The 24626-nt window shown below is 40.0% G+C and overlaps 1 protein-coding gene and 1 long non-coding RNA gene across 2 annotated transcripts; both read left to right on the top strand.

Moving 5' to 3' along the window:
• The first annotated feature begins 882 nt into the window (after positions 1 to 882).
• LOC109145517 lies at positions 883 to 7390 on the top strand. The gene is made up of 3 exons (XR_005603947.1): positions 883 to 1807; positions 4306 to 4407; positions 7202 to 7390. It is a non-coding gene; the product is annotated as an uncharacterized LOC109145517 (long non-coding RNA).
• A 2592-nt stretch (positions 7391 to 9982) lies between these two features.
• FAM174A (family with sequence similarity 174 member A) lies at positions 9983 to 22504 on the top strand. The gene is made up of 3 exons (XM_039567591.1): positions 9983 to 10398; positions 17314 to 17448; positions 22025 to 22504. Exons 1-3 carry the CDS (start codon positions 9983 to 9985, stop codon positions 22044 to 22046), a joined length of 573 nt encoding a protein of 190 aa, XP_039423525.1. The 3' UTR covers positions 22047 to 22504.
• The last annotated feature ends 2122 nt before the right edge of the window (positions 22505 to 24626 follow it).

Here is a 24626-nt window from a genome sequence, read left to right as displayed (position 1 = left end):
TAATTAATTTTCTTTGAATACAAGGGTATCACATGATTGTGCAATTCCAGCAAATAATTCAGTGTATTTGCAAAGCTTCCTTAACAGGCGATTGACATTTTGCACTTCTGCACTGCCTTTTATGTTTCACTTTAAGCTTCCTGTGGAAACTACAGGTTTTAGTATATCCTAAACAAAAAATGAAATAAAATGTTGTCTTATCAGAGGACCTTTCTAAAATACAGGCATGAGAATTTCAAAATAATGGATGCATTTCCTCTGATCAGCTCAGTTAGAGTTCTTTTTTTGCAGAAAGGTCAATGGCAAATAGTAAAATAAGATAATTTAGAAAAAATATGTACCTTTTTTTTATATTCAGTCCTCTGATTGCTGCAATGTATAATTTGGGGGAAAAACAGAACTCTCCAGATCCCTTATATTGCAGAGGACTAGACAGAATAGCTATGACAGGAACAATTTTCAGTGAAAATCCTCTCCTGGCCTTTGACTGATAAGAGAAGATGCTACAATTATGAAAAGATCTCCTTCATTTCTTCTCCATGAATAACATTGGCTTTGAGCAGAACCTCCCACAGATCACGCTAGCAAATAAACATATTGAAATGCCACAAGAAAGGCATTAAATACACCATATTCCAACAATCCTCCAACTGCCATGGGTATCAACAATAGATTATGGTATTTTTACAATTTTTTCACTGTTTATTTATTTAACAGATTAACCTATGAACATGTATTTTGTGATTAATAATTCCCTCCTACCTATTTGTCAGTGGTGTCTCATTTACATCTCTGTTTTGGTTGGTTGGGTTTGGGGTTTGGTTTTGGGTTGTGGGCCTTTTTTTTTTTTTTTTGTTTGTTTGTTTGGTTTTTTGTTTTTTTGGTTTTTTTTTCTTTTTTGTTATTTCCTTTATTAATGCACTGAAAATTGAAATCATGCAGAATATGAAGAAGACAAGTATTGCAGATGAACTAGTGCCAGTCGAATTTCCCAATAAGATTCTTAGACTTTGCTGGTGCAGCTAGACCAATCTGTTTGCAGGTTCATGTCTGTGAAATATGCCTGCCTCTCAGCATGCTGCAGCTGTGAAGATAAAAGGCATTTGGGCCCCCATAAAAAGCTAATATTTTTAGACAAAATAACTCTGCCAAAAGCAAAGCAAAGTTTTCTGCTTGAGAACAGAAAACACCTGGCAACACTGCAGTCAAAGCTACTGTTGTAGCTGATTATTTGCTACCTGTTTAATAAAACATTAAGCATAAGAGACTTCTTGGTGCTTTTCTAATATGCTTCATGCTTTGGATTGGGTTTCTTTCTTTTTTCATTTGAATGCAGTCTTTGAAAAGTATGCTATTTAGAAGGTATTTTAGGCTGCTACATTTGACTAACATCCAAGGGCTCTTCATTTGGCACATGCAGTTCTTTAGGGTAATGCAGCAAGGAGATCCTTTTGCTGTAAAGAAAAATTCAACTCCTTTAAGAAAACCCACATCAAACAACCTTGTAGCTATCATATGGCCACCACAAAGCAATGCATTCATTTTCAGAGGTGTTTTAACTTCATGCACAAAAAAATACTATTGTATTTGAAGCACATTACAAATTTGGACCTTATACTCTTTTCTGCTTTCTTGTTTGTAGGAGATAGCAGTAGCATGTAAATAAGAGCAAGATCAGCAGAAATGAGAGAAAAAGCAATGGCAGTATGTTCTTCCTTTTCAGCTTCCATGCTCCAAAACTAGGGTCCACAGGAGTACAGTTTCACTGAAGTGCTGGGAAAGGCTAACTTCACACCAGCAGCCTGAGGTATGCTTGCATTTTGACCACTGGGGATCTCAATTCAAATGACTAAGATTATCTGAAATTTCTCTGGGGAACATGTTCCAGTGCCTCAGTACGCTGTTATGACCCACTCCAAAAGGTCAACGATCAGTGTTTATAAATATATATTTAGAGTTTATTTTAGAACAATTTGGTTGCAATGGAAAGCAGTTATATAGCCATTTTGGTTATAATATATTGTAATATAGCACTTAACAAAACATGAAAAGAAAGAAAGGTTAAGAGTAGGAAGATGTATATAGTCATCACCCAGGGGTCCAGCAATGGGACTTGGTTGTTGTAATTTTGATGTCTGTTGGTTGAAGTGATGGTTGCAGTCTTAATCTGTCAGGGATGGAGAAATCTCACAAAACACAAAGTTCAGTGTGTTAAAATACAGAATCACAGGATATGCTGAGTTGGAAGGATCCACAAGGATCACCGAGCCCAACTCCTGGGCCTGAACAGAACCATCCCCAAAAAACACACCACAGACCTGACAGCATTGTAAAAATGCTTCTTCAACTCAGTCAGATGTGGTGCTGTCACCACATCCTTGGGGAGCCTGTTTTGGGTCCTGTCACTGGTCACCACAGAAAAGAGATCAGTGTCTGCCCCTCCTCTTCCCCTCACATGAAAGTTGAAGAGTGCGATGAGGTCTCCCCTCAGTCTCCTCTTCCTCAGGCTGAACAGACCAAGTGACCTCAGCTGCTCTTCAAACCCCCTGGAGCCTTGACCTTGAGGTCCTTCACCATCTTTGTAGCTCTCATGAGATTCCAGTGGGCCACTTGAGTTTGCCCAGGTCCTTCTGGATGGTTTCCTGTCCCTTAGGTGTGTCAACCATACCCCTCAAATTGGTGTAATCTACAAACTTGCTGAAGGTGCACTCAAACCCTTCATCTCTGTCATTAATGAAGATATTAAATAACACTGGCCCCAGTATGGACCCCTGAGGGACACCACTTGTCACTTGTCAGTGAAGACTCTGAGCCAAGTGACCACTATGCTCTGGATGTGACCATGCAATCGCTTTCTTATCCATCTGACAGGCCACTCATCAAACCCAATTTAGAGAAGGAAGCTGTGAAAGACAGTGCCAAAATCTTTACAGAAGTCCAGATCAATGTAATCTGGAACCCTTCCCTTGTCCATTGATGTAGCCACTCCATCATAGAACACCACCACTTTGATCAAGCAGGACTTGCTCTTGGTGAAGCTGTAGTTCCCTGCCCTCTGTGTGCCTTAGCAGAGGTTCTAGCAGGATTTTCTCCATGATCTTCCAAGGCACAAAGGTGAGGTTGACAGGGTGATAGTTCCCAGGGTGCTCCTTTCCACCTTTTTGAAAGATGGGTACAATGTTTCCCCTTTTCCAGTCACCTGGAACTTCACCTGAGTGCCATGACTTTTCAAATATCATGGAGAGTGCCTTGGCAACTTGGGATGCCTCAGGACTCTGGGATGCATCTCATCAGGTCCCAACAGACTTATGTATGTTCAGGGTCCTCAGTGGTCACAAACCTGATCTTTACTTACAGTGGGAGGGACTTTGCTCCTCCAGCCCCCATCCTGCTACTCACTGACTTGAGAGGTGAGGGAATAGAGAGGGTCATTGAAAACTGAGGTAAAAAATTGTTGAGTACCTCAGGCTTCTCATCAGTTGTTACCAGTTTTCCAGCATTGTATATTGGGGGAGATACACTTTCTTTGACCTTCCTTTTCTACACCTGCAGAAAGCCCTTCCTGTTGTTGTGTTCCTTGCCAGGTTCAGTCCCAGCTTCACCTTGGTCTTCCTTGTCCCATCCCTAAACAACCATACATCTCTATACTCTTCTCAGGTCACCTGTACTTGCTTCAACTGCTTGTGAATTTGCTTCTTTCCCTTTAGTTTCACCAGCAGGTCCCAACTCAGCCATGCCGGTCTCTTGTCTTCCTTGCCCAATTTCTTACCCCAGGGAATTCCCAGCTCTTGTGCTCTATGGAAGACAGGAATGCATACAGAAACACACACTCCTCAGAAATTTCAAAATCCTCTAATTTTCTATGCCATCACCCATTCTTCACCTTTATTCTCATTTAAAATGTGGCTGTGCTTGGAGAGCAGATGACAAGTGCACACAAGAGGCAGTACCGGAGGTCCTTAGACTGCCAAACACATCTCCAGAGACTATTTGGTAGAGAGGAGGTCACACTCTACTTTCCTTGCATTATCACCTTTTATACCTATCATTTGGAATTCAAGTTACTCAGTCTGAAAGCATTTTATTGAACACAGACTCTGAATTGCTTACGTTACAGAAAGAAAAGGAGTGACTGATGGCCTGTATGTGAGAAGGACTGAGGTGCATTGAGCTCCTGCTCTCCTCCCCTCCCAAGGTCCCTTCTTTACCAATGCCACCTATACTATCACCACTCTTTTCCTCTCAGAGCTTCTCAGAGTTCATAAGCATGTTGCTGTTTATTAACCTCTATGCTTTCTGCCCAAGACAGGTACAAGGACCTCCAACAACCTCCTTGCAGCCCTTTGATGCAATCCGGAAAGGGAAGAGACAGAGCTGATAAATGAGGGGTGCAATATGTTGAGAAAGGTAAGGTGAATCATGCATGGAGGTGAAGGAAGAAGCAAAGTTACATGCATCAACACTATGTACTTAGTTTTCCTGCAGGGAATAGAGGCAACATCAGTGGGGATTTACCTCTCATACCAACCCAAAAGAGACTTTTGAAGTCTAGATGTTAGCAAGTGTTGATGGTGCATGACAGCTTCTAGTAGGGTTCTGCTTACTGCAGTACTAAGTTATTATTTAGAATGCTAATTTTTTTTTTTTGTTAAAGATTTCATTAAAAATACTTCTAATTTTATTTTAAAATTACATTTTGAAATTTGTATCATGAATGATATAAATATATATAAGCTGTCACAAGTTTCTCAGGGGTAGACATTCATTTGACGAAATGAGCATGCGAAATTCTGACTGAGTCTGAAGTATGTTCTGAAAAGCAATTCCACTACAGGCATCACTTACCGTCAACATACATCTGCATTACCTCCATCCACAGAGAAAACTTATCTGACATTCTCTAACTTTTCTCCTAGATCTCTCTCATACCACATGCTCTCTTACACAGGAAAAAATTGGCATTACAATATTCACTGAAATGTGGGAGAATTGTTAAAGGGTTGCAAGCTCAATTTTCTATCATAAAGTATAAGATTCAAATACATAAATCAGTATCTTTCCCTTATGTTAAAAGACTATATAGACATTACAATTTCAAAGGTACTTTCAAGCTTTCTGAGAGGCACTTTTTAAAAATAAAATTGCACATAAGAGACTACATTTTTAATGTATTCATTCCCCCCTCCCCTTTTTCTAAGTACTCATCTAATCTACTTTAGATGGATGCTATGACTCTTAAGAACCTAATTTAGCAATGCCATCAGCTTCACTTTATATTTGTCTGTACATAAAAGAGAGTGAGAAAAATTGCCAAAGCCACTCTTGAATCTTTCCTATTGGAAAGGCGGTTTATGATAAAAAGGGCTGACATAGAGGAGGAAACTCACCATAGCAAATGACTTCCCATACTAAATTACTGTAAAGGATTACAGCATTTAATCACACAATTTAAGAAATTTTTATAGTAATTAGTTATGGCAATTATAGGTTGTCTATTCTGCTACGAAATGACCATCTAGAGAAAGAATACAATGTAAATGTGCAAGACAATCTTGCTGGTTTGCCTCCTTAAAACCTCCTTTACAGAATATCTGAGTCTTGGTGTGTTGCTAGACAAGCCTTATTATGAAATTCTCTGCTTTCTTTAAGGTTCTATTTTCTGACTGCATCTTGCTTGATATGACACACTTCATAGACCCTTTTGCTAAACTTTTATTTCTCAACTAAGTGTTACTGATTCATTTTTTTTCTGTCTATTGCATTTCACTGTTGACAGGTGACAACTCCAAATATTTAAAAATAATTATAAGTATTATCAGCTAACAAGCATTCTGCATATTTCCAACTATTATCCCAATATGGTCTGCTCTTCATTTCTCTTTTTCATTCAACATGTCTTTGAAGACAAAGAGTAAGGTGTGATAAACGTCCAGCTGTAAAGCTGTGCTTCTTGACACCTGATTCATGAGTGCAAGTTGTGTTTGAAAACATTTCTAACTCACTTTTATGTTGAAAATCAGTTCGGTATTAAACCAACTACTCTTTTAAGACCGTTATCTGTTCTATGATTACAGAAAAAATTGATAATGAACTCTACTTTATGCATCTTCAAAGTACAGTTGCATGTAATCTTGTGTGTTTTAATGAAAATTGGTTGTGTGCATAATACTGAGAATCTAAGTCTGTGAGATTTAATTCATTCTCTGGAAATAGTCCAAAGAGTTCTAAGCAGAAAATCGTGGTGCCACTCCACAGTTTCATAGAGGAAGTAAAATAGATTTCTGTAACTGATATACCTGTTGTATTTTTACTGTTCTTAAAACAAGCCCTTTTTTGACCAAACAAGAAAAACATCAGAGAATATATTTTTAGTTTACTTTTTCTCCCCTTTGTTTCCAATTTCATGAAAATCATCTTCTGGGAGCATATTAAACTTTAAATGGCAAGGAGTAATACAAACCTAGAGTACTTAAATGTGCCTCTTATCAGTAAACTTCTGGCATCTAATAAGAGTCATAAATGTAAATCTCTGAAATGGATACATTAGAGTTTTAAGAAGTAATCAAAGTGGTAAGAAGTGCTGTTTATTTTGAAGCCTCAACCTCCAACCCTTTTCAACAGCAGATATCATACATGCTTTCAGCATCAGGAAACAGCCATAGGCCACTCATTCTTATAGAGAATATTCAGGGCTTTCAGGAAGGGACAAGACTACCATGGGTGCAGCAAGCATGTGTATCATGTAGACAGCTTTTGCTAGGAGTAGCACATCTGTACAGGGGAGTCTCTGTGTACAGCAGAGTAGCCTGGAAAAGAAACAAATTGTTGTAATGAGATCAATCTATATGGCACTCACGGTGGCTCCTTCTACTGGAGCATTTTTGTCCTTTTGCTCATCACTTGGTCAGGACAGAGTTGTGATTTCTGGGGAAGACAGCAGAAGATTTTCACGAAGGACTGCAGAGGGCAGTGTTTGGTAGCAACATGATTTTACTTCAACTGAGAGACAGAGGGCCTCTAGGAAGTATACAGTGTCTCTCTGTGACAGGAAGAGGCTACAATGGTCCACAGGCTCAAAACATGGGGGTACCACAGATTTGGATCAATTCAGTTAAGAAAAAATAAGCAGGGGAACATGATAGAAGGTCATCTATAACAATGCATGATACAAACTGGGACCCCTTCTGGCTTTCATCTGTAGGTAAACAGCCTAGATTCTCTTGGAAGCTGTTAGACCTGAAGATAAATGTGGGAATAATGAAAGAAAAATACATTCGTTGGAATACCAGAAGACATCATTGTAGAGGAAAACTTGCCAAAGAAACATTTTCTTAAACCAGTAATAAGAACTAATTTGAAAATCCTTAAGTAAATTCATTGGTGCTATAAACCACTGCTTTGTTTTTTTTTTTTTAATAGTCATATATTGATAAGGGAAATGATACATTGCCAAATTCCATGATCTAATAAGTAACAGAACACTGGCAAAACAACTTTGGAGAAGTCCTGGGGATGTGGGCTGAGTTCTGGGAGCATAGGTAAGATAAAAGCAGCCTTGCAAATTGCTGGAAACAAACTGTGCTAGCACAGAACCAGGGATCAACCACAATTTGGGGATCAAAGATCACCAGAGACCCTGAAAGAAACCCCTGAGGACCAAATAAGGACTTCTGATAGGGATGGGACTGTGCAAAACAGGACAACAAATATACATCCAGCAAGTGAGGATACCTGATAAATATGTAAACAATATGTGTAACAAAAAGCCTTACTTGCCTGTTTTTGATTACACAAGACTAGAGGAAAATCTTCGTGTCCAGCAAGTTGTATTAAAGAATAACTGCCAGTTTCCCCACACAGGTTTGAAGTTACGTAACACTTCATGAAAGAATTATCCTATAGCCCTCTCAAAGCAAATTTTTGCATACAAACTTGGAAGTTTTTTTATACCTGACCTGAATACTGAACAAATCTATGCATTTCAATGATTAAAAGAACCCCCCCCAACCCAACCAACCAACCAAATATTCAAGGACTTCTGTAATTCTTTTTGTTTCAAAATAAAGACCATCAATTACTCTACCTTTTTGATTTCTATCTGAAAACTCAAAGACTATCTTAATCTGCCAATTATTAAGAGCACTGGCTTCAGATTTAGGAAAAAAAAACCTTCAAAAAACATCTTTCCCCACACAGCACTGGAACCCTTGATTTTAAGGAAGGTAGTTTTGCCAAGAGGGCATTTAAAATACTAATATTGTCATGCTGTAGTTTTTACTGACCAAGGCAATAATCTTTTCTTTTCCCCTAATGCTTTGCACTGGATATGCAGTTTACTACATAGTATGTCATCATATCATCCTAAATGAGCAACCCAGCACTGTTAGACTTTACACAGTCCATGCATCAAGGACATTTCTGTAGGACAATTTAACATCAGCGACTGACATTCTAAGAAATATTCTTCCTTGACTTTTGAACATAACACTTTCCTCTGTCATAAGTCCCTGTGCTGCAAAGAAGTTGATTGGACTTATTAAAGAGAAAATATATCTTAAGGGTATTCATAGGATAGAAGGAGGTTGATACATATTGGCAGTGCGAGGACCTGAATCAGTCAAGCTCTGTCAAAGTCATAACCTTCATAAAAATCTATCACGAAAGCTTACTCACATGCTCCATCCCTCCAGCACCTTCAGCAAAATCATCCGAAACATTATTCCCAACAAAAGGCCTACATTTTTTCAAGGGGAATACAGGTGATAGTTTGATGGCTCACAGGCTATTTAAATTAGTTTTACACTTTCCAAATTCAGACTCATTGTGTGACACAAGACCTTGCATCTGTTTTCTCAGTTAATGAACTGCTAAACTTGTTAACTTGTTAATAAGTTAACTAATCACTGTCTTTACATTATATATATGTGATTTTATATGACCCAATATGATTGATACACTAAGTTTAAGGCCTTTGGGATAATGAGTCTGCTTCTGAACAGAATCTGGTTGTTGCCCATGTTACTTCAACTGCAGAAATATTTCTCTACAAGGCTTCTTTGCTACTCTGGCATTTTATTCATTCCTTTCAACACAGTGACAAATCACAAAGCCCACCAAAGTGGATTTCCCATTCTGTAGGTACACTATACCCCTGAAATCCTTGCTGTAGTATACAGTAATAAAAAAAGAAAAAAAAAGAAGTGCCAATAAAAATAATCTTATAATGGATTCTAACAACTAAAGGATTATCCTATCAGACAGCATTTAGCTGAGGAACAATGAGACACGAGCAATAAAATTTATGGCAGAGTCACTCTGTAGCATCATCCTAAGTCAGGGTCCTGCCTTCCAGGTTCACTGGCTTTGTAACACACTGACTGCTCCATCACCTTTGGCTGTGGTCTGCCCAGACACAACCCTTTCCTGGTCTTTCCACCACTGGACCACAACTGAAGCAAAAATTAGAGTTTTCAGAACCTACCAGTTTCCAAACCATCTTTTTGCCTACTGTTGAGGAATACATCTGCTGCAGGTAGCTCGGTAGCATCGGAGGAACAGCTCGGTCTGTTTATGTGGTACTGCGCCGTCAATAAACGAGACATCTGAGACTCTCCTGTGGGAAACCCGGTCTGACTGTGTGAGTGGGGTGTGTGGGGAGACAAACGGGGACTCATCATGTCACTGGAGCCGCTGCTGCGAAGGGGAGCTTCGGGTCAGCAGTGACAGATCTGGCGTTGGGAGGTGGCTACCAGGGAGTCTCATAAATGGTCACACTGGGAAGTTTCCTTAATTTTTCTGCCTTCATTTTAGTCAGTTATAAAATCTCCATTCTTTTGTACATAGAATGAAGCTAAATCAGAGGACTGGTTAAAAAAAAACTACCCCGCCTTAAATTTGTATTCGAAGTAGCCCCTGACTCGCGCCCAAGTGTCACTGACCACCCACAGAAAACAGGTGGTGCCCACGACAGAGACAGAGCGACATGGGGGAGGGGGGAGCGCTTCCGCTTCCGGCGGCCGCACTGACGGCGGCGGGGCCCGGCCGCGCTGCGGCGTCGTGCTGGGCGGGAGGCACGGGGAGATGTGGCCCGCCGGCGCTGCCGCGGCTCCTGGCAGGGCCGCTGCTGGTGTTGCTGGTGCTGCTGGAGGCCGCCCGCTGCGGGGAGGCTACGGCCCTGCACCCCCGGGATGCCGCCACCACTTCCCCGCGCCCCACGGAGGCGGCCGGCGGGGCGGCCACGCGGAGCAGCAGCGGCAGGAGCAGCAGCAGCAGCAGCAGCCGCCTGGCCGAGGTGTCGGTGCCGCCCGAGCAGGGCCAGCCCATGACCCAGCGCGCCCTGTCTGTGCTGGTGCTGGCCAGCGCCGCCCTCATCGTCTACTTCGTGATCCGGACCGTGCGGTGAGGGCGGGGAGCGGGCGTGCGGGCGCGGGGGAAGCAGCTCCGCGGCCGGGGCTGCAGAACGTGTCGACTCCGCGCCTCCTGAGGGGCTGGCGAGTAGCGCCCAGCTGCGCTGGAAAGCTCCCGGTGCTGCCTCCCCACTGTGGGCGGGGAAGAGCTCGGTCGGCTCCGGTCACGTCGCGGAGACGTCGCGGAGAATCGCACATCGTTATTGGGCCCTTCCCGACTCCCTCCTTTGCTCTCCGGGTGAACTTGTCACTGGTGGCATCTGTCAGCCCACCTAAATTTATTTTGTACGTTAAGTGATTTTTGACCAGTTTGCAAGCTTCTGTATCGCTAAACTACCAAAGTTGACTGTCTCCCCGACTTTGTCAGTAAATATCTTTCTTTTATGCTTTCTTTCACAGTAAAATTAACCTATTTTGTGCCTTTTTAAGGAAAGGGCCCTTGTGACGCTTGCTACCACTTAGCTGCCTTTATGTTTCTCATGGAAACTGTTCTCCACATAACTTGATGTGTTTTTACAATTAAGTAGAGTGTTTGTCACTGTATTTTTTGTCGTGGCAGTTCTACTTCTCTCTCTCATGCTTTACCTTGAATTCTTCAAGGCAAGGCCCAAATGTGGAATTATGCATAAAGCACATCAATTATGGAGCAAGTTCTCTGTGTACGTTACATTTAGATATACTCATTGTGTCTAGTATCTGCATCATTTAGACTAGAAAGGCAGTTGAAAGACAGTGTTTTGTGTATATCATGTACTAAGGTATATAGTACAAGTAAATGAGGATATTTTGATTGTTCCATGCATGTCATGATCCGGTTACTAAAGTTCTTAGAAATGCCTCTGCCCGAATTAGGATGCAAACAAGACCCTATGCCAGTGACAAAAGTATGTGTTTTATCTGATAGTAAATATGAGAGAGAGAGAGAGAAAGAAAGAACAGGGACAGGATAAGGAAAATATCACCACTCCATGGATCCCAGTGATGTTCCACTGATCCTCTCCAGCTGGTCTTCTTGGTGGTGAAGGTCTCCCGGAAAAACATAGAATCTGATGGGTTAATATGCGCTCAGGCTAAGTAGGAGCCTGAGGGGGGAGTTTTCCGTTGTCTCTTACAATAGACTCTGTTTGTTGCATCATGTGCCGTCCTGTGGTGCAAGACTTTAGGAATGACTCTAGGGGGCACTTCAGGGAGTCTTTGATGGATTATGACACCCCCTCAGCTGCCTCTCCTGTGAATATCCTGTGGATGTGGCCTGTGGGGTTGGGTGTTCCACAGCTGGGCCAGTTTGTGTAAGGGAGGATGGGTGTTGACTGCTTCTTACTAGAGGTTATACCAGAAACCTCCTCCCCCAAACTCAGCCAGGGAGGAATCTTTGCTGTGTTTGGCTTTCTTGTAGATGCATTCTGCTCCTTCAGCCTTGTTTGTTTTTTCCTAGGCCTGAGATGATGAAAGAATGGGTTTTCTTTTATCTAATCTCAGTGGTTTAACTTACAGTCCAAAGCCCCAGTCAGGTATCTTCAGGGAGGTATCTTTGGTTGTAGCTTCTTTATACAGTTTTTGTTATAATGAACAAAACTTTATATCAATGTTTGAGGCATGAACTATTTCAATCTCTGACAATACATCTTACAGATCACTCTTGAGAAGCCTTGAAGGCACTTCCCAGTGTCAGTGTGTCTTGTAACACCAGCCTGCTGGATTTAGAGATGTGAGTAGTACTGTGGAAAGGCCAAATAAATAAATAAATAAAGGCCTGTCATTGTAGGAGCTAGAGAAGGAAATTGTCATCTCTTGCCATTATTTTCTGGATGAGTGGTAATTACTTGATATTCCGGTTTTAGCAGTAGGATGCTGTTCTGCATTTGAAACTGGAGTGCTGTCTTCTAGGTGCTACTGTAAACTGGAAGCTTGAACACCTCACATTTTTCTGTAATTCTGCTGCATCTTGCTTCTGAAATTTGGAATAGATAAAGTTCAAATAAATAAATTTGAACTCCTAGCTGAAATGTTTTTGCAGTGGTTGTATAAGAAATAAAAGGATTAAGTGCAAACATCCCATTTTTTTGATAGGTTTCCTTAGCATGAAGACTGTCAGGGTTTGATGCCAGCTAAGTGCCAGTCACCCCCAAAAACTTACTCACATATACTTACTCTGCTATAGCTGAGCAGAGGAGGGGAAATTAAAACGAAGACTTCATGAGTTGAGGTAAGAATTAGGGGAAAAACACTTCAAGGCAAAACAGGTTGAAAACTTAAACAGTATAAAGAAAATTTATTATTAACAGAATTAAAAGTAAAAAGGGCACTAAGAACTAAAAGAAACCTTTGGAACACTTATTTTCTTCCCATCCCCCTCCCTCTTTCCCACTGACAGTGCAAGGAAAAAAAACCATGGGGTTTTGGTCAGTCTTTCACTTTTTAAGAATCTTTCTTCATTTAAAGAAAGGAGTTCTTTTTCTGTTGTGCCATGGGCTCTGTGTCTTCCCACAGGAGACAGTTCTCTGTGAATTTCTCTAATGTGGTTCCAGTTTTCACAAAATAGCAGTCCTGCCCAACCTGCTGTAACGTGAGTCCCTCCCATGACCAAGCAGTCTTCCCACAACTGCCCAGCGTGGGTCATTTTAGTTCATGGGGTTTAGTCTTTTAAGAATAAGTTGCTCTAGTTTGGAAGCAAGGGTTCTCTATCTCTGGAAGCAAGGGTCCTCTCTCTCTCTTTGAGTTTCTCACTAGATTACAGCTTTTCAGCATCCACTCACTCTAGTGTGGACACTTTTCTTCATGGGCTGCGATCGCTGCATTCCCCCATGCACCTCATGAATTACAGGGAAATAGTTTGTTGTATTATAGTCCTCACCTTGGCTTGTAGAAAAATTTCATCTTCGACACCCAGAGCACCTTCTCCCTCTCCTTTTCACTGACCTCAGTGCCACCATATTGGTTCTCTTCACATGTGCTCACTTTTCCCTTTTCTCTGACTCAGAAGAAAATTGTTGTCTGTAGGTATTACTGTTCTCAAGTTCTATCAATTGAAAAGTTCTTACAGACCTTTGCTGGGCTGAAAAAGGTTGATCTTGTCTGTGCTCCATGTCAGGGAATTGTTTGCTATGTTTTCATCACTGGCCACATGGTCCCCGCCAGCACCGCACAGGTGGCCCTGGCTGTGAGGTCCTGGCCTCGAGAGGGCCCTGGCCTCAGGAGAGCCCCAGTGGCTGCACCGGGAGGGCCCCGGTGGCCCCAGCCTTGCATGGCCTTGGCCATGCCAGGATGGGCCTCTGGCAGCCCCGCTGGGATCACCCCCAGTGGCTACCTCAGCACCCCTAGGGAGAAGAAAGAGAACTTCCCCCAGTTTTCCTTTCTTAAATATGTCATCACAGAGGCGTTACCAACTTCTCTAATTGGGTTAGTAACCTGTCCATTGTCAGAACTTTCAGTGGTTGGCTCTGTGCTGGACATAGAAGTTTCGAGCAGGTTTTTAGCCCACTAAAAACCAGGCTGTATTAAACCAACACAAAGACATATCTTGTTATAAGACATAAAAACTCTGCAAACTTTCAACCAAGGTTGCCTGCCCGGTGGAAGAAGGGATGAAGTGAGTGTAGTGTTTCTGGATTTTAGTGAGGCTTTTGATGCTGTTCTTCACAGTACCCTTCTGGACAGGCTCTCCAGCTGTGGGGTGAACAAGTTTGTGGTGCACTGGTTGAAGAGACAGCTGAATGACAGGACTCATAGGGTTGTAGTGAAGAGGGGTGCATCTGGTTGGCACCCAGTCACCAGTGGTACTCCTCAGGGCTCAGTTCTAGGGCCAGCTCTGCTTGATACTCTTATCTGAGGACAGGAGTTGAATGTGCCATTAGCAACTTTGCTGATGGCACCAAACTGGGAAGTGCAGTAGGCTCCCCCAAGGTGCCAGAGGCCTTGCAGAGGGATCTAGACTGGAGCATTGGGCAGTCACCAGTGGCATGTCATTTAACGAGAACAAATGTTGGGCTCTGCAGCTGGAACAGGATAATACCTGTACACTTGTTTTACTTGGGAGAGAAGTGACTGGAGAGTAGACATGCAGAGAGGGATCGCAGGGTGCTGGTTGACAGCAAGCTCAGCATGAGCTAACATGTGCCCTGGCAGCCAAGAGGGCAAACTTCAGCCTTGGGTGCATCTCACACAGGACAGCCAGATGGTCAAAAGAGGGGATTGTCCAACTGTATTCAGCATTGTCATGGCCTTCTTGTGAGGACTCTGTGCAATAAGAAGCATACTAAGGCACTTGAATACAACCAGACTAGGGCAAACAAGCTCATGGAAGAGCTGGAAGGCCTGTCCCTCTGAGTAGCAGCTGAAGACTCTGGGTTTGTCTACTCTGGAGAAGAGGAGGCTTGAGGGGTGACCTCATTGCTCCCAGCAGGTCCCTGAGGAAGGAAAGCTGAGATCCAGCTATAGGATGGATCGTGGGAATGATTTAAAGTTTCACCAAGAGAGGTATAAACTGGACATTAAGAAGCATTTTTTTACTGGTAGGGTGGTCAACAACTGGAACGGGCTTCCTAGAGAGGGGGTCAGTGTTTAAGAGGCATTTGGACAATACCCATGGTACCATGCTTTAAATTTTGGATTGATCAGGCAGTTGACTCTATAGTAGTTGTAGGTCTCTTCCAACTGAGCAACCGTCAGTCACAGAGTAAAAGATTTTAAGTTAGTTTTTGTTAACACTCAGGACACTGCCTTAAGAGTCACAGTTATGACCATACATGCATGTTGCATAAACATCTCCAGTACTCTTGTAGCTGTAGTTTTAAAACTTCTTATATAGAGAAGGGTTTGAGTCGCAAGTGATTAGTTTATCCTTTTTTCAACAGGATTTGCTTGAGCCTAGAAATCTGTGCCAGCTTTGTGCTAAGTTTTTTTTTTGCATTATCTACAGTCTAGACATTTGCTATGACTGTCTTAGGTTACTCTCAAATCACAGTAGCAACTCACTTTCCATTTTGACCCATAAAGGGAAAAAGGTAAAATGTATAGTGAGATTGACAGAAATATTGACTGTACGAGTATCATGTACTGCCTCTTCTTAATTTCATATTTTCATTGTGTTTAAAATAGTTTCTTATCTGCTAGGATATCCACAATGCTTGTCCTAGTTGCAATTGCTTAGCTTCTACTTTAGTGAAAACAAAACAAAAGGCACAATATGGAAGAAACAACCTTATTTTTCATCACACTGTCATCTTAAAAGTTTTAGAATTTTCTTCTATTTGGTGCTTTGAAGTGTACAACTTCTTTCTATGTTGAGGAGTAGAGGACAGATGAAATAAGTGAAGAACATGGAAGGGACTTCGTCTTGAACTGAAAGGTGAAATTTTTGGTTTTGGTACTAGCCTTAGCTTTAAATGACAAAGCTGGGTATTTTGTTCTGTGCTAAAGCACTTAAATGCCTGGGGTAACAGTTGCTGCATTTTCACATAATTGAGAGTGGAGGAAATGATTGTGTTATTTCTTATAACATTATAAATTGGAGAACTTTGAAGAAGGGTATGTACTTTATCTCTTTCCCATTCTAACAAGGTTACATTTGCTTCTCAGTTCCAAAAGGCGATTTATTTTATCCACTGGAGTGTAGTGAAAAGATAAACCAAGATTCAATGCTGTTGTGTGTCTTTTCAAGAAGGATATTTAAACAAGTTGTTTAAGTACACCAGAGTTCAGGACAGAATTTGAAGCTGAAAATCTTAGTATTGTATTTGATACCTCTTACGAGATAGTTAAAATGTTGTCTAAATGTGGGACAGAGAAATCACTATGCATAGCATCCAGCAGTATTATACGTAATACGATAGCACATACTATAATATCATAATATATTAATAATTTTTTTTATTAGCTCTGAAATATTCTGTGTTTAAGTTCCTGAATGTTGTAAACATGTTTTGTAGGCACCTAGCGTGGGATTGTAAATTCTGGAGTTTCTGAATGAAAGATCTGTTACCGCCTTTGACTTTAGCACTAGGTGCCTAGACAAAATTCTTTCTTTTTTTTTTTTTTATGTTCTGTAGCTTTCCTATAGTTGTTTGCCAGTTACTGAAAGTGACTCTGTCAGCATTCTGTAAGCAGATGCTTTTATATGGTGCTGAGTGGCTACTGGTCTGAATTCCTGAATTTGAGCAAGGCTTGTTCCATGGGTGTAAGAGTAGTTCTGGAAAGCCACATGGAATGGTTCATTGTGTGGGTGACTCACATGGAACCCAGGGCCATGCAGCAAAACTGTGGAGAGTGAGAAAAACAGATGCAGACAGTCTGCTTGTCTGTGATAAGCACTGAGCCTTAATCCTGAAAAGTGAGTCACTGCCGTTTCCTTCCGTGCTTTGTGAAGCACACGAGACATTGACTCTACAAGATCTGTCTTATTCTAAAGTGTAATTACAAACATTTTTTTAACTTGATATCTATAAAAGACTTCACAAACAACAATAAAAATTTTCAGCCATGACTTGTATTATACCTTTGCTGTAGCTTTGTTGAATTTCTGCCTGATTTGATCTGATGTTCTTTACAGATGCATGAAACACAGCGAATATGTAGCAAGGCAATTTTTTTCTCAGTAGAAGTATGTTAGAAGTATGCTTTTGCATGTATTTTTACATGGCTCTTATATTTAGATGCTAAGTGCCTGTATTGGCTTTTTGTATTCACTGCATTAATTCTTTACAAAACTACAGATGACACTCTTATTGGCCTTAATCATTTCATGTAAACTGTTGACACTTAGAATTGTCTGACCTCTAAATTTCATAGAGCTATTTATCATAAATTTTGGAAAACTTACGCTAAGTATCAATATAGCAGTATTTTATGCTATTGGATCAGAGAGTAGAAAAAGATTTACATTACTTGAATGTTTTAAAATGCCTTTCAGGCTCAGAAGGCGAAACAGAAAAACACGAAGATACGGAGTTCTGGATACGCACATAGAAAACATGGAGCTGACCCCATTAGAACAAGATGATGATGATGATGATACAACAGTATTTGATGCCAACCATCCTCGAAGGTTTGTATTTAGAGCCTGAATGTACTTCTAGCAATAGAAGTGAAGGAGTGTGGGTGATAAGCAGTTTCTCTGAGAAAGCTCACTACTGTGTTTCATATGCATAGTTGGAGAAGGGATGTCAAGATCACTTGAAATTTAAATGGGCAAGAATTTAGTGGGCAAGAAGATAAACACCATTTGTCTTCAACATGTGAGTTCCAGAGAAATGGAGAGGAAGGTAGGATATTTTTGTTACAAATACAGTGTCATTGTTGAAGCTAATGTTAAAGTCAACAACTAGCTTTTACCATTCTCTCTTTTTTTTTTTCTCCCTACTTTGGAGCCTCCTCAGTTTTTCCTGTGCATTCTCACCTGTGAGTTCTGCTTCAAGCGGCTTTGCTTCATTCTGCTTTCTTATTGCTAAAATAGTCAGCAGTTAGTTGATGATGATTCTGCACCAGATTTTAGATCTGGTATTACTGCACTGAAAGATTCATATTGTTAAGCTACTCTCTGAAACTTTGTAGATGCAGAAAAATTTTGTTTTATCTCCTTATTGTGTGTAACTTTTGTTGTATTTCCTTAGTGGCCTTAAACATTATTATCAATTCAAACTTAAATTCATGCCATTCACACTAAAATTTTTTCCTCGTTGACTAATGCCATCACATTGCACATGTAAAGATACAGTAAAAAAATTGATGGGATTATCATAGTCATAGTTCATAGTGAGGGCTGCTTGACTCTCAGAAGTATGAGATCAGATGAATTTTTCCAGTCACAGCAAGTAATTGATTCACAGTGTTTAATGTGAAACCAGATTCAAATCTCGAGCAAAACAGTTTGATAAATGCAATACATGATGTCTCAAATGAATTAAAAGTATTGGAGTAGTAAGTCAGATGTTCTACTGTTCGTCAGGAGGAACTTTTGATGCAGTTGTGGAAGTTGAAGTGAAAGGTTCAGTCTGTTTTAACTTTGTCTCCTTAATGGGAATCTTCTGATTTAATGTTTTTTTCTTAAGTTAAAGCCCTCTTGACTTTTTTCTCACCCATATGCTAGATTAAAGTGGCTGGAATATCTCCACTTAGCATTCCTCTGTATTTTAGAATTATGTGACATTTACCATTACCCTATGTTACTAGTCTTGTTCCAGTATATATATATACATATGTAAAATGTAATAGGTAATTTTCACATTATATCCAGGAATTCTCTTAGTGTCTTCCTTAACTCTTTTCACTTCTGTTGTAATTCAGCATACTTGTTAGACATTGAGGTAATTGATGACCAGTTAATATGATATTCTTTATAAATGCTTATTTACAGGAGTATCAAGTATGTTTTTTGATGGGAAGTAAAATGACAATATAGCTAGTCATCACTGACAAACAGTATTATACAATTATAACTTTCAGAGAGCGTATTTCTGATTTTTCTTCCTTCCTGTTTTTCTAAACACTTCAGTTTGAGGGAGGAAAAAAATTTGTTGAAGTATTTAATTGTAGAAGTATCAAAACTTGTTTCAATATCGCTCTCAAAGTATGTGCCTAAATTATTGAAGTCCTTATTTTGACACTGGGAACTCAAGAAAAGACTTCAGTTATATATAGTGAAGATTGTGAATTTTCTTTCGTTTTGTAAATTGATATCTTCCTGTGTTCTCTTATGGGGAGAAGCTCTTAAAATTTTAAGAGCTACTTTTTATTTTGAAAATAGTATTTGTGTGTAGGATGAAAGCAGTGCTGAACAATGCGAAATCACTCCACAAATCTGTGTAGAACAGCTTGATAAAATGCTGTTCAAACTTTGCAAGGTTATGTCATTGCTGGGAAGATAGTTTGAAAACTAGAGTACTTGAATTACTTTATTTTTTAAAAATCTTGGTTGGGAATGTACTTTTTGAAGTTAATTTATTTCTTCTTGTTTCAACTTGTTTGCATCTTCACTGAAGCTTAGTAATCAGTCTTCATGTCATTGCTTAAGCACAATGACCAAAGGGAGTACAAAATGTCTAAGTAAGCAAAGACAATGTTATGCTGAGAACAACTTGATGAAAATGATACTCAAATATTCTTGGGATATGTCATTACGCTTTGTTCTGACATCTGCAGTAATTCAGAGGTGTGGTTGGTTGGGGTTTGTTTTAGGTAGCTTAAATATATAGTCAGGTTTGTGGTGCCTTTTCCTCGTCTTAAAATCAAGAATCAAACATGGTTAGAAGGGGAAAAGGGATTTTACCTTTGTATTTATTTTAAGGATCCTTAGGTGCACTACGTCCAGGTGGAACGTGCTGAAATGCACACCGCAATGCACACACACAATAGATCAGGTATAACATTATAGGTCTTACTAATTAGCATATCTATCAAAGATTCCCCAATGAGAGGCTTTTGAGCCCCCCTCCCTGAGGAACCCTCCCGCTGGATAGTCCTATCTTAGTTTACGAAATGTGTTCTGGAGAGGACCTTGGTGTCTGGGGCTTTCTGATCCCTAATTACGAGGCTTCTAAGATGTTTAGTCTCCTAGCTTAACAAAGTAAGTCTAAGAACATAGGCTAAAAAACACTAAGAATACAAAAAGCTACAAAAAGGTATATAAAAGGGGCATAAAAGAAAAGGCAAAAAATCATCATGGCATCACTTGGAGCCTGGGAACAAGGAAGAGAGGCCTTCAGTAGTTTTTTGAGTTTAGTGCTTTGTTAAATAAAGAACAGTTGCAGTTTTACTTAGAATCAACAATTGAGCTTATTTAGTTTGTAAATTTCTTTCCTTCATAACAAAACAGAAGGCACTAAAAAGCTGAATGCAATTACAGCAAATGCTTATCTATATTGTCGCAATGACCGCCACTGACCACTGCCCAGGCTAGCTCCTGCGGTGTGCGACAGGAGTGGGGAGCAGCTGGAGGCTCTTGGCTTTCAAGCTGCTCCTCGGGAGCTCAGCTCTGCCCACGGGAGCTGAAGCTCCAGGCACAGTGGCTGTCAGCAGTCCGGACGAGGGAGAGGATAAAAAGTAGCAAGGAGGCTTGCCACACGGGAGAATCCAAGTTTATTGGAGGCAACTCCCAGGGGACAAGCCTCCAGCAGCTCCAGGGAACCTCTTAGAAAGGGAGGTGGTACAATGGGGATGGCTTAACTGGGGACCAATAGAAATCTCTCAGGGAGGGATATGGACGAGGATAGACATTTCCTTGGGCCAATAGCCTCAAGGAGAGGAGGGAAAGGGATCACATGCCCCAATGGGGCATCGAGGTTTAGGGGATTTCCAAAGGGGGAGGTATCTAGAGGGGTAGGGTCTCGGGGGGTTGATGGGGACCATATAAGGGTAAACTTGGAGGTTTCAGATGATGGACACTGGACCTTCGGGAACAACAGGAGGGGTTTGGGTGATTGAGCTAGAAAGAGGATTGAGCTAGGGAAAGAGCTAGAACAAGGGGAGGAGAACAACCATGTAGGGAGCACCGGGGGAGCGGCTTGGGTCTGGGGCAAACCAACTGGGAATAGGAGTGGGGAAGGTAGGGATGAACCATTGGGGAACAGAAAACTTCTGTAAAAATACAATAAAGGTATCGCATCACCACACTATATGTTCATTTAGATTTGTTATTGACATCAAAGTAGTCAAGTTTTGGTATATATATATATATATATATATATATAAGTATTGTTTTATATATAAAAATATGTCTTTTTTCTTTATTTCTTTGTGACATGTTAAAAGACTGTAGTGGCAACCAGTCTGCTTTAATTTTTTGTTGCTTGAACAATAAAGCATTTTTTTAAGGTGATACTCTACAAAATGATATGCATGTATTAGAAATTAGAAAGGCATGCTCTGGGTTAGCTGGTAACTGTATTAGACCCTTTCCAGGACTAGGCAGAGAAACTGGCTTGTCTCCTAAAAATCACCGTAGTAGTGTTAGTATACTACTGTCCACATACATACTACTTTCAAGGGTTGCTATTTTCTTTCAGAGCTATATGAAAAAAGGTCCCCAGTGCCCTCAGCTGTAACATAGACACAATTTAAGTGTACTCCCACTGTCATCATCATCCATGTCACTAGTCTTTGTGCTACTGCTGTTCGGGGCAGTTTACCAGAACAGTAGGTTTTAGCCATTTTGCTCAATAGCATACTTTTAAATGCCCAAGTGTGGAATTCTAGCTTTTGGTCTCTTGCAATACAACTTTACATACATGCCAATTGACGTACAGTATACCAATACCACATCTTTGTTTTTCAAAGTCGTATCACACTAATACGTTACAATCCTCATTGAATGACTTCACACAGATACTACTTGCCCAGTGCTGCAAGGCACAAGGAGAAGAATTTACTCAATTTTTTTTATAGTATTCCATAACTGCAGTGCTACCAAGACTTACCAAAGTTTCACTAGGAACTCAGGAGCCTTGAAGATTTATGGTACTTTGGTTCACAGTAGTATGGTAACTACGAGGTTTTCCATTCAAATTTAATAATAAAATGTCATGTCTCTCTGGGTTCTTTCATAATGTGTGATCTTTAAAAATGTAGGCTAAATTTGCCTTGAAACAGGGCATTTCAGATTAATGCATCTGTTTCTTCTATTGTAGAGAAGTACGTGCCTTTCAATGAAAGAACTTAATCTTAGAACCAGAGAAGGAGACTGCTTCATGGGAGAAATAAGAAGCAAGACGGTATGCAAGTGGGGTGAAACTAATTTAATTTGTGTATTTTATGGCATACTTAATATCTTGCAATAAGTAATGTATCAATTTGTTGTATCTTTTTGTATATAGAGATTCTCAATGTATATAGCCTGTGGGGAGAGAGTACTAACTGCACTAAGATAAAAACCTATTTGGAAGGGAGATTACTTGTTAAACAGGGTATTTTTTGCTTGTTACAAATCTTGTATGCCATTAACTGTGATATACACTTTTTTCTACAGTAATCTGGAATGTTTATTTTTCCTTCTGCTGTTAAATTGTAAGTAAATATAGCCACTGTGGACTTTTCAGAATTGTTATAACTTGATTTTAATTGAGGAGATGATTTATTGTTTACCAATAAAAAGCCAAACTACTGCCTTCTGTGTTGAGACTTTTTAAAAACTGAATTAACGTATTTTGTGTAAATTTCAGTGAAAAAATATGTTTACAGTGTTGCTAGCATTTAGTGCGATACTCCAACACTATTTTAAGGATACTTGGGATGTTAATATAATTATGTAAAACATGGTATTGCAACATATTCTTGGTGTTGAGACTGCTGATTGCAACTGTAGAGTTAATTTTTTGTGAGGCCTGTCTTCAGCTTGTGTGAACAGATGTGGTTCAGTGACTTTAGGGTGTTGCTGGTCTAGTCCATGTGATATCAGTATTCAGATCTGCAGTGAAGCAGAGATAAGCCTTTGGGAAAATACTAAATATTCTGTAACTCTAAAATGAAATATTGACATGAGAAGCAGCTGTTACTGAAATGTATGGTAATACTCACATGAATGTAGCTGACATCCAGTGATTATGTTTATATTTAGTGCCATAAAAATTATTAGAACTGTCTTTAAGATCTGGAACATATACTTCTTTTAATGTGTTGCAGTTTCCACCATAATCTTGATAATATAGACAAAATGTTCAAATTCTAGTTTAGAATTACTGTGTATTTTTTTTGCTTATTCCATCTATCCATAGATACCTAGTATCAAGGCATAAACTTGCTGTAGCAATATGGGTGGGGATGACTATGTATCCTGAAAGTGCCTAAATTATGGGCTACAGAGAAAGAGGAGTAATTTTTTCCTGATTCTTCACCCTCTTGTTGTCTGAACAAAATCGGAGTACGTTTCTTTGAGGTCATTTCTACAGTTACAGGGTAGGGAGGGAGTCTGCTGTAGATTTTCTTTACCAGCTGATTTGTTATATTGAAACCTTCTTACTTGCTCTAGTAACAGCTCAAATGAGGTCAAATCAGCTTCCCAAGGTAATTTTCACCTACAGTTCCCCATGTGCCACACACTCCTGGGAAATACATTGTATTTACAATAAATGCAAGTCTTTATTTTGCTTTCTATTGTACCTAACTTCTTCCGCCTATGTTTAAAGATAAAACTGAAATGAAAACAGAGCACTAATTCTTGCAGATGCTTAGTTGGGGAATCTGGAGACATGGTAAAGAACAGCTGGGTTGTAGACTGCAGGTGAGAGAACAGTAAATGATAGAAGGCAAAGTATGTTGTTTCCTTATATAAAGGGGACCATCAGTGTTTAAACGAAACATAATTGAAATCTTTCATAAGTACAGACTGTCTTCCTGACATCCTAGAATTCAAATCTGTATAATCTTTCTAGGCTTTGAGCCTTGCTGAGGAGGTGTTAGGCTTGTTATGCATAGATATTTGAACTGTTTAAGCAAGTTAGAATCACTGGAATTGCAAACAATCTTTGAACTCTTGTATGTCCTGCAGGTAAACCTTGATGTTTTCCTGCAGAAAAAACCAAAATGGAACAGGTTATTTATGTATCCAAGCAAATTTTCTGGTGGAAAAAAAACCCCCCACAACACAAATTTTCCAAAAAATTTTATATAGACTTCTTTCATCCATGCCTCAAAAATCATGAGGATATATTTATAGGACAAACATCTGTAATGCAGTTGTACAACTGGTAATAAGCTGGGACAGTTTTGGTTTCTGGTATGTCAGATATCATGTGGTTGATGGTGCAAACTTCCTTGGCCTTATTCAGCTTGTATCTAATTTCAGTAGCTGAATTGTCTCTCATTGCATTTGCTCACACAAAACTAGTCAAAAAATAATCATGATTTTGTATATCTTGGTCTTAACAGTTAGAAATTGCAGCTGTGAGTTACACACAGCCCCTGTTGATAGGTGCAACGCCATCAGTACCATTTCCAACTACATCTGAAAAGCTGTTCTTAGAGCTGTTCTAACATACTTTCAAAACTTTGGGAAAGGATATGCCACCATAGAGGCCGGTAACAGACCTGTGCATAGACAAAACTGAAGTTTATATCAAGCCTATTTATCACTTTAAAATTTCATACAAAAAAAAGATTAAAAAGATGAAGACAAGTAATTATGAAATGTATAACTGAGTAGCTGTGTATGGAAAATTTTATCCCCATTTGAACTAAGATATTAATAGGCCAGTAAAGAATGTGAGCTGATCTGCTGAATTAAAGCTCCTTGAA

This window comes from Corvus cornix, chromosome Z (assembly GCF_000738735.6).
Source record: "Corvus cornix cornix isolate S_Up_H32 chromosome Z, ASM73873v5, whole genome shotgun sequence".
Lineage (NCBI taxonomy): Eukaryota > Metazoa > Chordata > Aves > Passeriformes > Corvidae > Corvus > Corvus cornix.
The sequence above is the reverse complement of the archived record's forward strand: the minus strand, read 5'-3'. Positions and strand labels throughout refer to the sequence as shown.

Bases quoted from the DNA above. Each gene is read 5' to 3' on its own strand.
- FAM174A (XM_039567591.1), top strand. From the start codon at position 9,983: ATGGGGGAGGGGGGAGCGCTTCCGCTTCCGGCGGCCGCACTGACGGCG. The intron at 10,399-17,313 runs GTGAGGGCGGGG...AATGCCTTTCAG, and splicing joins TTCGTGATCCGGACCGTGCG to GCTCAGAAGGCGAAACAGAA. The intron at 17,449-22,024 runs GTTTGTATTTAG...CTTCTATTGTAG, and splicing joins GATGCCAACCATCCTCGAAG to AGAAGTACGTGCCTTTCAAT.